We start from the raw sequence: 15,126 nt of genomic DNA on the forward strand, positions 1-15,126 counted from the left end.
TCTCGTAATATTGCGTGGCTACCACCAAATTTTTTTTGTATTGGATTCTGATAGCCCTTGATACGATACATTTTGATTGCATAGGCATTGGCTGGGGAAAGTTAGATTGATTACGAGGACGCAATACAGGGCTACTAGATCAAAATGCTTTAAGCATATCAAATTTATCATTCCACAAAAGCTGAACTTGAAGATCCTTCAAAACTAAAACATTCAAATATAGCAAATTACGAGTAATTTCGTTCTGTTCTCACAATTTAAAGTATGGAGTGTTTTTTAAAAATTTTTATAACATAACCAAAGTAAAGCGCGCGCTCTGATTGGTCAATTTAGCGTCCCCCATTTGCAGATGGGTGTACGCTGCTGACGTGAGCAAATGCAAAGACTATTTTTCCGCGCGCGCTTGTTTTTTCTGGTCGCGTAAGATTTGTTAAATAAAAGGAACTCTTTAGCTACAGTGCATCAATGTTATTTTATAAAACAAATGGTAAACACCACAGCGTACACTATTGAGTTATGGATGCACTTGGGAGGTTTGCTAAGCACTCAAGAAGCTAGAGTCGCTCTCGGCTATCGCCTTGAGCGACTCTTACGCTTCTTTCGTGCTTAGCAACCTCCCGCGTGCATCCATAACTCAATAGTGTACGCTGTGGTGTTTACCATTTGTTAATTTTAGGCAACAATTTAATGTGGAAGTAATATGACTGTTGTACGTCTTCATCTGGCACACAATCATTTCTTCTTTGAGTGAAAAAAAGATTATTTTGCTTCAGCGCAAGCACTTACAATGTATTCATGTGGTCTTATACTCAATATTTTCAGATTTAGCTCAAGAAAGGAAGTATTTGGTGGATTTTCCGCCATTTAAGACTCGCCCCTCTCGCTTCTGTGATGGAGTTTGTCACAGCTAATGATCAATGTAGGACAGAAGTAAACATACAAGGAATGGCTCTCAAGCGCTCTGTCTTCAAAAGATGGTCAGTGGCGGCTCCTCGCCTCTGCAATGTCAAATGTGGACATGAGATCACGTGCCAAAGCTATAACTACAATCGAAAATACCAAATGTGTGAACTAAATAGCCGCACCAGGGAGGCGAGACCAGGGAATTTTCTTTCAACCCCTGGATGGTTTTACATTCAGCGACTGAACGGCAAAGGTATGAAATCAAAAGTTTATCTCTATGTTTGGTTTGTATTCCTTGAATTATTCTCTATCCTGGGCCGATCCGGTTCCTTCTCACCTGAAAGAACTTATAATATAAAAAAACTAAAATATCTGCCTTTACTGCAGCTCCCTTAGGTTCTATCCCTGAATTACCGGCGCTGACTTGTCAAGAAATATAAGCAAGTAAAGGTAAATACACCATGGACAGAAAGTATTGGCTGGATCCAACTAGGAAAGCGAAGGCAGTACTGATTTACTATGTTATGGTTAACGAAGGTAGGTCCTATAAGTTTTGTTTGAGTTATTGTATTTTAATGAATAGTTATCAGTATCATGAAAGTATTATAAATTATTCATGTACTATCATTAATATCACTATCGTAATATTTGGTTTGGACCAGTTCTATGGTGGATGCCTCTCGTAAGTTACTCTACGACGCAGCCCCAAACAGTTTCTTTCGAAACTATCAGCCTTTATTACTCTAACTTAGTCACTTCTTCTCTTACTAAACTGTAGATATTGATGAATGTAAATTTAACATCAGCGGCTGCGACGTGAATGCAGACTGTACGAACACGTATGGTTCTTACATTTGCACATGTAAAGTGGGATACACTGGCGATGGACACTCATGCTCAGGTAATTTTGAGGATGATCTAGTGGATGCCTTCCGAATAACTGCCTTAGCATTGTTTTTTTTTTGGTATATCGTCCCATATCATTATACAGCATTACCCATGTATGTTTTCGTAAAGTTTCCGTGATGTGCGTCTGGCTTGTTTCAAAGTTGTTGTGTTGATAGATTTAAAAAAAATCTTTGTGCTGAAAAATACGAACAACAGATTGTATACTTGTACTTGTCACCACGGATTTACAGGAAATGGACGCAACTGTACGGGTACTAGATTCCTTCCTTGTTTTAAACCCCTCATATTAGAAAGAAAAGTACTGTCATCTTAGCAAGACTTGTTTTACCAGCATGCCTTAAAGAAAATAGCGACGGGTGTAGGCCTGAAGACAATGCCGACAATAACACATGTATATTAAACAAACATTGCGTGATAAAAAATCTTAATGACACAAATCATTGTATTAGTGGTGAAAAATCTCAACTGGTAGAGGGCAGACTAGATGATTACTAGTGGGTAAGAACTACGTATGTAAATTTCAACCTGGATATGCTGGAAATGGACAAAACTGTACAAGTGAAGTTAGTCTCATTGCAATCAAATCATGACCAGAATTTTCCAACATGACGCGTTGACTATAATGCCGCGCTATTCAGCCGCGTTACTAGAGAATTAGAAAATATATCACTCATGACCCGTTTAAGTTTAAGGAGCCGTCAGGGACTCTTAGGTTTTGTTCCTGACTTTTAAATGAAACATTTTAATAACTGATGCATTGTTATTCTGATTTGAACTTGGTCAGTAAACTAAGAGCAGAATCAGTTTATACAAAGTTTGGTTCCAGGACCTTAAACCTTCCTTTTTGTTTGAATGCTTTCTCCGTGTAATGTTTTCTTTCGACAACTCTCTAATTTGATGTCGATGAATGCAAAGGCAGCAATAACCTCTGTAACGAAATTGCAAATTGCTCCAATACTGTTGGGTCTTATAGTTGCACCTGCGAAGATGGATTTACTGGAGATGGACACTCATGCTCAGGTAAAATGAAAACCTACAGTCGTCTCGAAGTACAATACTCAAATCGTTTCGCACGAAGGCAATGGAGATTTTGAGAAACAAAAAACAAGACAAAACAAAACAAACAAAAAAACCGGGTTGCTTAACTTAATTCCTGGTCATTCACTTTATTTTTGTATCCAAAAGGTTACGTTGACATTCCTACTGCTTCCAGATATAGATGAGTGCAGCAATGGAATCCATGTTTGTGATATGAAAGCCAACTGCACCAACACTAAGGGCTCTCGTAACTGCACCTGATACAGGTTCCAAGAGACCAAAAAAAAAACAGTGGGCTTAGTATTGATTATTTCTAGTGCAACCATTGTGGGAGTTACAGGCCACGCGCGCACGACTGGAAAGAGAAGAGGAAAGCCTTAAGGTAATAGTTCAGGTCAACGAAAGAAATTCCTACTTTGTACGCATGTCATCTCAAAATGCCTGTTTCAAAACTAAGAGAAACCTAAAAATTACCTGTCATAAACATCATTTTCATTTATCAATGCTACAGGAGATATTTATTTACCTCTCTTTCTGCGTATCTTTCCGCCATCTGTCTGTCTTTTTCTATCAATAATGTATCTTTACTTTATTGTACTAAACTTGCATTTAGTGTTAATAATGAAATACTCTGTATTTTAGTTTGAACAGGAACCTGTAGGATAGAGAGGAACTATACTTGCACATTTAGTGTATCTAAACTAACCGATAGCAAAGTAAAAGTGGAGATCTGCCATACCCAAGGCTCATCATGGCCACACGAGGGACATCTAGCATGTGTGGCTACCAAAAGGAAAAAGGCAAAGGCTTACGGCAGAAATTCAACAGGGGGCTCAGAGAGAGAAAATTCTTGACAACACAAGAGATAGCGTAGTGAATGGTAAACACCTTAGCGTACACTGTTGAATTATGGTGCACGCGGGAGGTTGATAGGTACGAAAGAGGTGCAAGAATCGCGCGAGACGATAGCCGAAAGCGACTCTACCTTCTTGAGTACTTAGAAAACCTCCCAGTGCATCCATAACTCAATAGTGTACTTTGTGGCGTTTGATACATTAATACATCGTACCAAAAGAGTTTTCTTTTATTTAACAAATCTTACATGACCAGAAAAAACAAGCGCGTGCGGAGATTAGTCTTTTCATTTGCTCACGTCAGCAGCGTACACCCATGGGCAAATGGTGGACTTTGAATTGACCAATCAGAGCGCGCGCTTTACTTTGGTTATGTTATAATTAAGAATTTGTTCATGCTTAGCATGCGTGCATCCATAACTCGATATGCGCACAGCTAAAAGCATGACGAAATTCTCTTAAAACAGAGCGACAACAAGGTTTGTGCGAAGAAGCTTTTTTTTATTGTGATAGAGTGCAAAACTTTCACAACGCATAAAAAAAGTAAAGAAACGTCCCTATTGGCTGGCCAGAAACACGCCACATTTTATACTTTTGTTTGAGCGAGCGCAATTGATCCAGTTAATCGATAACTTTGAAGGAAAAGCTAAAAGTTAACGGGAAAAATGGAGAAAGTCAAAGCTAAATGAAGTCGTGTCACTATAAAATGTTTTAAAACTCAACGATCCGACAAATTTGCGAAATGTGCAACTTGCAAGTTTTTGTCGGCTTTGTTTTTGCTGCTTGTTGGATCAGGACCTTAAAGGACCTAAAAGGTCAATGTCGATAGAAAAATTTGGCAGTTTTTCGCTAGTTTCTTCCATAGTTTAAAGAGAAGGAAAACTGCATTGGAGCTAAACAGGAAGGCAACTCTAGCGATCTGCACCCAGGTAAAAAAAAGCTCACGTCATCTTATTACGCACAGGCGTGCGTAAATAAAGATTTTGTTCATAGCGGCTCAATAGGACTTAGTTGGGGCAAGCACGCGCGCTATGTTATAATTTGTTTTGGTACATGACGCGCTCGTCCTTCAAGGACGTCTTTCACCTGTAATTCTAGATGCTTGTGGTTCTTCGTTTTCATTTGTTACATATATCTTATTAGCCAAGCGCGAGGGCCGTACTTGGAGAATATCGGCCCGAGGTCTTGACAGTACGGACCGAGCGCAGCGAGGTCCGTACAAAAAAGACAGGGGGCCGATATTCTTCCGGTACGGTCCCGAGCAAGCTTGGTTGATAAGAGATCTATTATGCGACTGAAGTTGAAAGGGACACAAGTGCGGTATCATTCGGGACCATTCGGGACAGTACCCGGCCCAATACTGAGAGAATATTGACCGGCAATAGAGCATTTTGATTGGTTGACTTTAGTTATTGGCCCTCTGAATGCCCGAGTCGTGTAATAAAGTATAATAAAAAATATGCAAACTATTATTGATACGCTGAGAAACACATGCTTAAACAATCGAGGCTCTCTTGTGTTTAACCTGGAATAACTGTGATACTGGCCGCCAATAAACGATGTACATGCTATACGATTACTATGGAAACACACACTAATTTTTTCCTATTTCGATTATCGCCCATATCCAGAGAAGCCAAGAGAAGACCTCGAATTTAATCAAAGGACTTCCCATGGTTTACTCGATGTGTAGACGTTTCATCTTTAACAAGGTTTAGTTTGGTTTAGTTTATTGAGGTTCGCCAACATACAACACAAAAATATGTCTAAAAGGGTACCACAAGGGCAGGAGAAAAGAACAGGGCACGCCCCAGTTTATATTTGTTTCCCTGGCTTGAATAATAAGGATGGGAAATATTGTTATGTAAAGCAACTTTAAGAATCAGTGTGGAAAATTTTATATTAAAAATTAATATGAAAAAGTCGGGACTTTATCGCTACATTATTTTTTCTAAAAAAATAATTAAAGATGAACTTCTGTTTTGAGGGCTCCTGAGCAACAGCACTCGATTAGGTCTGTAGGCTTGTCGAAGTTCTATTTATTACAACTGTTATATTTTCGTTTAAAACTAAAAAAAAAAGTGTTTACTGCAGTGAAATCATATGTTTTGTTTTATGTCTATCGCAAGACTGATTCATTAACGATCTGTTTAAGAAAGTTTATCAGCTGCAAACTAGGGTGAAGTAAGACTCAAGACGTAGAAGATTTGAATGGAAAAACATAAGCAATGTTTAACGGTGCAAACTTAAAAGGTGAAGGAAGCATCGTCCGGCAAAAAATGTATTAAATTATCAGCTCTCAAAAAATAGTCTACTCTTTCGAAAATTGTCTTCATATGGGCTTGAGGCTGCCATTTTTACAGTTGCTTGGCAACCTAACAGATCAGCTAACAAGTTCTAGCTAAATTAAAGACATTTGTATTGTAGAGGATTTAATGGAAATTATTGCTAAATAAAGACATTTAGAAAATTGTGGGAATATAGACTAAGTAATAACACAAAAACAAAAACAAAATGAAGTAAACAAGTTTTAACCGTAGATAAGCGAAGACTCTGCTCGTCTGATGGGATGACCACGAGTTCAAAAAAGATGTTTACCATCATCACGTAGTGACATAAAACAACCCTCCATGTCCTGAGTTCTGATAAAACATCTTTCACATATCACGGCCAAATGTGATTGGCGAACACGTTTCTAGGAAGTGTAGCCTTAAATTGGAGTTACATCTTAGTCAACAAACTGCTGTTATAAACTACTTGGTGTGCTTGATAGCTCCAAAACATCGAAAGTATTTCTTTTTAGCTGGTTTTGTGCGGACATGAGAGTTTTTCTCCACTTGTTCCTTGTCTCTGTGGTGCTTCCCCTCAGACAATTTCAGTCCTGCCCAGATAGTATGTATTAAAGCTTGCATTTGTTGATAAGAAACCTTTATGTTTCTGTTCTTCATTTTCCAGCTAAGCAATATACCAAAAACAAAAAGGAAACGCAAATTTTCGAGGACTGAAAGTCTCGTGCATAGAGGCCTCACTAACAAAATGGCTAGTGAAACTCGTCGTCCATTTTAATACGCTGGTATCTTTTGTTCATTCAAAATTATTTTAGATCCTTTTTCACAATATGTGAAAGTGTGTTTGCAAAGTTTTTTAGTTATAACTGAACAATATCCGCAATTACTTAATTGGTCATCTATTTAACAGCTTAGAGCCTCGAATTCTTTTCAGACACTCATTTGAATCCATAAAGTTCTATCGAGGTCACTCAAAATTAATTAATATATATTCGCAAGTTCCTTTTGTTTGTCTGGTGCTTGCACGAACTAAAGTAAGAGCCTAACGTTAGCCTCGCACTTAGGGAAATAAAAATTGATATCTTAACTAGTTGGAAAAATTTTTTTTCTAAATTCGAGAGATTTCCTTCCCTTTTTTGTTGTTTTTACATGCTGCTGTGGAATAAGAATCTCTCTTTGGATACGTGATTATTCGCTGGTGTAATATTTAGTTGACATCGGAAACATGTTACCGACAGGTGTTAAATATATACCAAAACGACTTTCTAGTAATTTTTGGAACTCGGCATTCGAGGAAGACTGTTTTCTTCATAGCACCCTTTCTGTGTTATGTATTACGCAATTTTTGGGAGCCCGATGAGTGGGTTTTTTCAAAGCTAATAAAAACGTAGAGAAAGTTGTTGAAATGCAGACAGAGCAATTATGTTTCCAATAATGCAAAAGGAATACTGGCTGCGAATGAGTGGGAACATCAAAACTTCTCACTTGACGGGTGGCTAAAAGATAGATGACATGAATGTCTAAACATGAACATACTGAATTTAGTTATATTTAAAAACTCTTTCTTGGAACATTCTCGCAATTCAATTAAAATCGACGCACAATGAAGGGACAGGATGATTTTAAAGTTCAATGGCGGTTTCTAAAGCTTTTTGAATATTAATTTTCTATGGAAACGTTTTATCTCAAACAAGTTTAATTTATATCGATAATGAGAAAAACAAGTTCTAGCTAAATTAAAGACATTTGTATTGTAGAGGATTTAATGGAAATTATTGCTAAATAAAGACATTTAGAAAATTGTGGGAATATAGACTAAGTAATAACACAAAAACAAAAACAAAATGAAGTAAACAAGTTTTAACCGTAGATAAGCGAAGACTCTGCTCATCTGATGGGATGACCACGAGTTCAAAAAAGATGTTTACCATCATCACGTAGTGACATAAAACAACCCTCCATGTCCTGAGTTTCATAATTCAATAATTGTCAATGCACAATGAAGCGAAAGGAAGATCTATAGCGGTTTCAAAGGTCTTTTCAAAGCCATTCATTTCATATCTAAGAGTTTTGTCCCAAACAAGTTGAATTTTTGTGGCAGATATTATCATATAGACCAGTTTTCAAGAAAAGATGCGGAACATACCAGTTAGGGTATTTTACAGTTCAGTTTGCATGTATCGGTTTGGCAAGGTATGCTTTTCTCTCTTAGGGGGGGCCGTCTCGACTTCCCGTCGAAAGAAGGTTCTCTTTTTTCTTTGCCCATGAAAAGTGTTTGGTGGAACATTCAGCTTTCATAGTTTGGTTGTTCTCCAATTCTCCTGTTTTTGTGTCGCCACAAGCTAAAACTGATTTCTGGCCAGACCGCCCGTGTGGACAGCGATCAAAATAAGAGGAGAACCTTTTTTTGGACTTAATTTGCATATCAAAAACTCACTAAATTAGAGGAAAGAATACTTAAAATGCAGGTGCAAGTCGGGCTGAAACAAAAACTCTCAGTGAGAACGACACTTGACAAAAGAGTTTACCTCATTGAAGCCATGATCTCTAAAATTGTGTTCTAAATTTCTTAAGAACTTTGGTCAAAATGCCACAGAGATATCAATTTGAATCTTAAAAAAATAATAATAAATAAGATTTCTTATGTGCTTGCTTCCTTTTCGCAGAGTTTAACTAATAATTTCTTTTCTGGTTTGATGCTACTTCTAATCACTGAAACAGGTACAAGAAGAGTCCTTAAGGATAGAGGGCGAACGATGGAAATAACTGCCTGAGGAGAAAACTAACCAAATTAACTGTTTCAGAACAGCGTCTCCGTGACGGGCGATAAAACATCTTTCACATATCACGGCCAAATGTGATTGGCGAACACGTTTCTAGGAAGTGTAGCCTTAAATTGGAGTTACATCTTAGTCAACAAATTGCTGTTATAAACTACTTGGTGTGCTCAATAGCTCCAAAACATCCAAAGTATTCCTTTTTGGCTGGTTTTGTGCGGACATGAGAGTTTTTCTCCACTTGTTCCTTGTCTCTGTGGTGCTTCCCCTCAGACAATTTCAGTCCTGCCCAGATGGTATGTATTGAAGCTTGCATTTGTTGATAAGAAACCTTTATTTTTCTGCTCTTCATTTTCCAGCTAAGCATAATACCAAAAACAAAAAGGAAACGCAAATTTTTAAAGACTGAAAGTCTCGTGCATAGAGGCCTCACTAACAAAATGGCTAGTGAAACTCGTCGTCCATTTTAGTACGCTGGTATCTTTTGTTCATTCAAAATTATTTTAGATCCTTTTTCACAACATATGAAAGTGTGTTTGCAAAGTTTTTTAGTTATAACTGAACAATATCCGCAATTACTTAATTGGTCATCTATTTTACAGCTTATAGCCTCGAATTCTTTTCAGACACTTATTTGAATCCATAAAGTTCTATCAAGGTTACTTAAAATTAATGACTATATTTTCGCAAATTTCTTTTGTTTGTCTGGTGCTTGCACGAACTAAAGTAAGAGCCTAACGTTAGCCTCGCACTTAGGGAAATAAAAATTGATATCTTAACTAGTTGGAAAAATTTTTTTCTAAATTCGAAAAATTTCCTTCCCTTTTTTGTTGTTTTTACATGCTGCTGTGGAATAAGAATCTCTCTTTGGATCTGTGATTATTCGCTGGTGTAATATTTAGTTGACATCGGAAACATGTTGCCGACAGGTGTTAAACATATACCAAAACGACTTTCTAGTAATTTTTGGAACTCGGCATTCGAGGAAGACTGTTTTCTTCATAGCACCCTTTCTGTGTTATGTATTACGCAATTTTTGGGAGCCCGATGAGTGGGTTTTTTCAAAGCTAATAAAAACGTAGAGAAAGTTGTTGAAATGCAGACAGAGCAATTATGTTTCCAATAATGCAAAAGGAATACTGGCTGCGAATGAGTGGGAAATTTAAAACTTCTCACTTGACGGGTGGCTAAGAGATAGATGACATGGATGTCTAAACATGAACATATTGAATGTAGTTATATTTAACAACTCTTTCTTGGAACATTCTCGCAATTCAATTAAAATCGACGCACAATGAAGAGACAGGACGATTTTAAAGTTCAATGGCGGTTTCTAAGGGTTTTTGAATATTAATTTTCTACGGACACGTTTTATCTCAAACAAGTTTAATTTATATCGATAATGAGAAAAACAAAAAGAAGAAAAACAATATAAAAATCAGAATGTAAAATCAAGAATTTGTTCGTGCTTGGCGCGTGCGTATCGTGAAACGTATGCACGCTGCAGGAAGTCTGCAGAGCACAAGGGGGGCATGAGAGTTGGTTGAGCTGAGGTCATGAGATATTTCAAGACCAAAGCTTTTCCCAAGGAGCGCTAAATCTTATTCTTGGAAGCGGAAAACTAACAAATTTCTCTCGTTTACGACGCCCGCGTAGTACAATCAGCATGCTTAAATAATTTTTACCTCGTGAATTGCGCGCATGCGCAAGAGCGAGTTGTAGATATGATGTAAAGAATGGCAGTCGGTAGCTCGCTCGATTGGTCAATTCCTGTCAACGTTTTTCGAATTTAGGCTTTTAAGTGCATTTGAAAGCATTTGGCGAGTAATAGACAAATGAAATGGCAATCTTTGTTGCTAAGAATAGTGGTGGGGTGAAAAAGAAGCCAATGATAATCTTGAAAGAGTTTAAAACTATACGTTTTTCATCCGTGAATTAAAGTTTTGCCAAATCTCTCAATATACACTTATGTCTCATGCAGCGTATATTTCTTTGGTGGCGTCAATGCTTTGAATGTATATGTACAGGAAAATGATTATTGTGTTCGAAAAAGAAAAAAAAAACCAAAGAAAGGAAATAAAGTGATAGTTACGTATTAAGTTTTAACTAAAAAATGAAGATGAAAGGTAAACATTGCTAAATAGTTTCGTAGGTGTGCCAAATAGGCACGCGGTTTATATTTTAAAAGGAATATGCGAATTTGTGCGTGAGTGGAGAGATCTCAAGTTTCATGGAATCTGTCAATTGGAAGCACGACGAAAATGACCAAGAAATATTTCGGGAAGACATTTTTATTCAAAACAGTTCTTCATTTGCTGATTATAAGCAAAAAACGTACGAATTTCTCTCAAGTACAAAGCCCACGCAGTAAATTTTATCTGATTAGATCGTTGATTACTTGACTTCACGGCCAGAAAATTGCGTAGCGTTCTGTTGAAAATTCTGAAAAACTGTGAATTAAGGCAAAATCTTCTATCAAACTATACTTTATGAACGCGTTGTTTCTCGAACATAATATTTATCGGGCCATGGAATCGTCAAATTGTCGCTAGGCCCTGCTTGAAGTCCGAAAGTTCGGTTTTCAGTCTACGTCCACAATTCGCATCGCTTTAGAGAATCGTGCTGTCGTTGACTCGAGAGCTTATTCAGTCACCTTTAAGACCTTGAAATCCATTATTTTCCAAGGAGAGTATTCTACAGCATTGCTACTTTATATTCTCAGTTCCCCAAGGTCTAACTCGATGGCAAAGGAACGAAAATTCCCACTGGAAAATTTTGAAGGTCGGCCGGGCAGACGCCATATTTTCAAATTTGATCATTTTAGTATGAACACACAGAATAATGACCCTCTAGTACCCCTAAGGCCATGAAAATATATGCGCAAACGACGGATTCTGATTTGTTTATTGATCTCCAAACTATGGAGTAAGTTTGGAGACAAAATTTTGCTTAGTAGGGGAGGTAGGAGGGAAGCGTTCTCGCGCGAACAAATCGCGCGGTTCGGGCGGTTATGCGCAGTTAAGCAAAACGAACTGAATTTACTTTCGCGCTGCGGATTTGATCCAACCTCTCCTTCGTAACAGGGAAGGTTACTATGTTTGTGGCAGTGCCACAAGGCCATCTACAAAATGACTCACTAGACAGCATAAGCATAAAAAGAACGAAAGCATGTGATAATCTTATGCATACATGCTTATTCTTATGTCCGAGCGTCCCATCCAGCGTATAAGCTTTTGTATGTTTATCCCCATGCTTAGTTTTACATAAACTTGAATTCCTTTGTTCTTTTCGGGGGGAATCGGTCGGTCAAAAGATTCTCGGTGCGTAATTTAAAATTGTCAACTGCTTTCTCGTTGTCTGCACCCGCAAATAAAGATTCGAAGTTGTTTTCCGAAACCTCAATTGAGGTGCCGCCACTAAAACTGCTTTGAGTAACAAACAGTTCTGACTCTGAATCGCTCAACATTGCTAGCCTGTTCCCAGCATTCACTACGAACGAGACGACCAACTAATTCGAAATGCGACTTTAAAAAACTAACATATAATGAAAAAGCCGAGAAACCTGTGAATCCCACTAATGCCAGCATGGAGTGTTAAAAAACAAAACAAACATGAACAATAGAGCCATTTTTCTTCAGTGTATTTTTGCATCGCTTGAGGAATCCTCGCACATGTAAAAAATGCCATTTATCGGCCTTCAGCTCGTGGTTATGTGATTTATTCCCCTCGTGCGTTTCCCTCGGGCAACGCACGAGGGAAATAAATCACATAACCACGAGCTGAAGGCCGATAACCCTTACTTACATCGCAAGTAAATACCAAGCTTGATATTGCAACGATAGTTTATCGATAAACAAAACAGCGCCATTTTGAACTTTCTTTCCACAAACCTTTACAGTTAAATCTGGAACAGTGATTGTCTTATACTAACTCCTACCCAGACCATATTTTCTGTCTTTGACGCCTAAATTAATTTTACATCATATTCCTCAAAACGTTCATTTACCAGTCCAACACTTCTTAGAACGATTCATATCCTAGTGTGGAAATCAAACATCACTTTCCATTGACGACATTGTATGGTTTTCCAATTCACAAGTTGGCTCACAGAGCCTTTGATTTGCTAGAATTTATGACGAGAATGTGTAGCTTTGAGTTAAAAATTCTGAAAGATTTTAAGAAAAAAAATAAGTAAATCAACAGTGCTCAAATAATCCTTGTTACGGCCATAACTCGTATCGCGTTTAGAAATTAGATATTTTTAGCCCCAAAGCTATTTTCGTTTAGGCGAGGAAAATGTGATTTGAAAAAATGTACGCAAGTTGAAAGTTCATAATTGAAACTTCTTGCCTCTTTTATCTTTGAACATTAATGGCAAGTATTTAGTTTTCTGAAGACAAATTTTCTTTGGAATTTGGGCTCGTCAAAGTTACACTTTTTCAATTTTCGGTATCATTTTTAACAACTGTGAAACTATGTGTTTCAGGTGTCCCGCAAAAAGTAATTAGATGAAAAAAAAAATTCTTTGATGAATATAAGAGGTGATCATGAAAATGATTTGCATTTATATAAAAGAAAGAAAAAATACATTTTCTGTCTTTTGGAGGTCATGCGATCCTTTTCTAGAGATCTATTTGGCTCGAAAAAACTAAAGAATTTATATAATTTGATGTTGGCATTTTACTGAGTATGTCATACTTATCAATATAAGTCCCAAGCGCTCGAAAAGCGAGTTTAATTAACAACGGCTGCGACCTTTAGAATTCATGACCCATATCGCTATTTAACATTTAATGATTTCAATTTTTAGATCAATGCCGTATATTAGCATTTCCACCGACTCTGTTCTTTGTGGGAAAACGTCTTGTTAACCACACCGTAAGAAATACTAGTGTGATTGACAGGGACACGTGTGAATATCGTTGCTACCTGGACTATGACTGCGTCAGTGTTAACTTTTATTTTGGAGAAAATGGAGCAGAAGAACACAACTGTGAACTGAATAACTCAACGGCTAAAGAGCATGATAAAGATCTGGTGGAAGCAGCGAACTATGTGTACCATGGAACTAAGGTACATGGACGAGCTGTTAATTGCACCTCTCTCTCTTCTAGCGATTCATGAGAGCAGAGGGGTACTTTCGTCCATTATTTGTTATTCTTAAACAATTTTAGGCAAGTGCTTTTATAAATAAGCAGTTACCAAGAACAAAAATCCTTTGAGTGCCTTGTGGACACCCAACTCTATTAACAAAAGTATGTAATTTGTCAGTTTAGAACCATGCGTCACCGGCCTTGAGTAAACTGGCAATTGATCGCTTTCTTTGTTTTAATAAAGAAAGCACATCCATGCCTCTTACATGATAATTCTCGTAGGCAAAAATAAATGGGTCATTTTAAGGCATTACCGCAAAAGTTTTTATTCAATTGGTTTTTCGAAGCTTGAATATACTACGTTTAAATTTAATCGAAATAATTAAATCCATTTCATGGCTCAGGAGAAGATCACAACGATGGATATAACGATATAGCCGACCTATGACTGGGGTTACTAAGTGCTGTTCTTAGGAACGACACTGTACTCTTTAATTCCTGTCTAAAGACGCCCCTTCCCGATTTGTTTTTTTTTTTTTTTTGTGCGCTCACGTTCTCTGGGCAACTACCTGTGACATCCCATTTTTTTTCTTTTTAAGAACTTTTGCGCTCAATCTCCATGCAAAAACAACGGCACCTGCCACTCGGGATTTACAAGACAACGATTTCGCTGTTTATGTGCGTCTGGATTTACTGGCCACGATTGTGACGTGGGTAAGACTTGAATTGATAGAAATTAATTTTGTATTTAATCGCAACACAGTGGGTGGTTTAAGATTCAAAGTCGGCTGTACTTCTTTCACTTGTTAACAGTGACCTAATGCCGAGGAAAAGGGGTTTAGGGGCGCAATATCCAATTTCTTTTTCTTTTTCTAATTTCTGGGTATTATGTCTTGTTTAGGGTGAACAGGAAGGAGCTGTAACCAGCTCCGTTACTTGTAAAATTCGTTTTCTTTTTTAAAGATCGTCCTGCCTTTTTCAAGTTGCAGCCTCGGGTGCACTCATGTATTATTCTCTAGATATCCCTAGGTGGAGTCTTTTGATATCAATAAGAACTCAAGCCACCTCCATTAGGACCAGTCTATTTCAGGCATTCAGTGGAAAAGTAGAACAATGGATTTGAACTCTCCTATCCAGAACACGATGCTTTGTCGTATCAGCGCGATAAAACCTTTTAGAACTGGGCGAAATTGTTGGAGGCGCGGTGGCTTCATAGTCGGTGCGCTCGACTCCGGATAGAGTGGTCCGGGCTCGAGCCCCGGCC

At 37.7% G+C, this 15,126-nt stretch overlaps 1 protein-coding gene and 1 pseudogene across 1 annotated transcript in view; both read left to right on the plus strand.

The window, feature by feature from the left end:
- The first annotated feature begins 700 nt into the window (after nucleotides 1–700).
- LOC148739433 (uncharacterized) lies at nucleotides 701–3,838 on the plus strand (annotated as a pseudogene).
- A 4,252-nt stretch (nucleotides 3,839–8,090) lies between these two features.
- LOC111346636 (uncharacterized) overlaps nucleotides 8,091–15,126 on the plus strand; it is an 84,593-nt gene continuing 77,557 nt past the window's right edge. The window contains exons 1-3 of the mRNA XM_088751161.1: nucleotides 8,091–9,065; nucleotides 13,580–13,842; nucleotides 14,462–14,576. Of these exons, the coding sequence (XP_088607287.1) occupies nucleotides 8,993–9,065; nucleotides 13,580–13,842; nucleotides 14,462–14,576 (451 nt within the window). The 5' untranslated portion in view covers nucleotides 8,091–8,992. The remainder of the gene's footprint in view (nucleotides 9,066–13,579; nucleotides 13,843–14,461; nucleotides 14,577–15,126) is intronic.

This window comes from Stylophora pistillata, chromosome 2 (assembly GCF_964205215.1).
Source record: "Stylophora pistillata chromosome 2, jaStyPist1.2, whole genome shotgun sequence".
NCBI lineage: Eukaryota > Metazoa > Cnidaria > Anthozoa > Scleractinia > Pocilloporidae > Stylophora > Stylophora pistillata.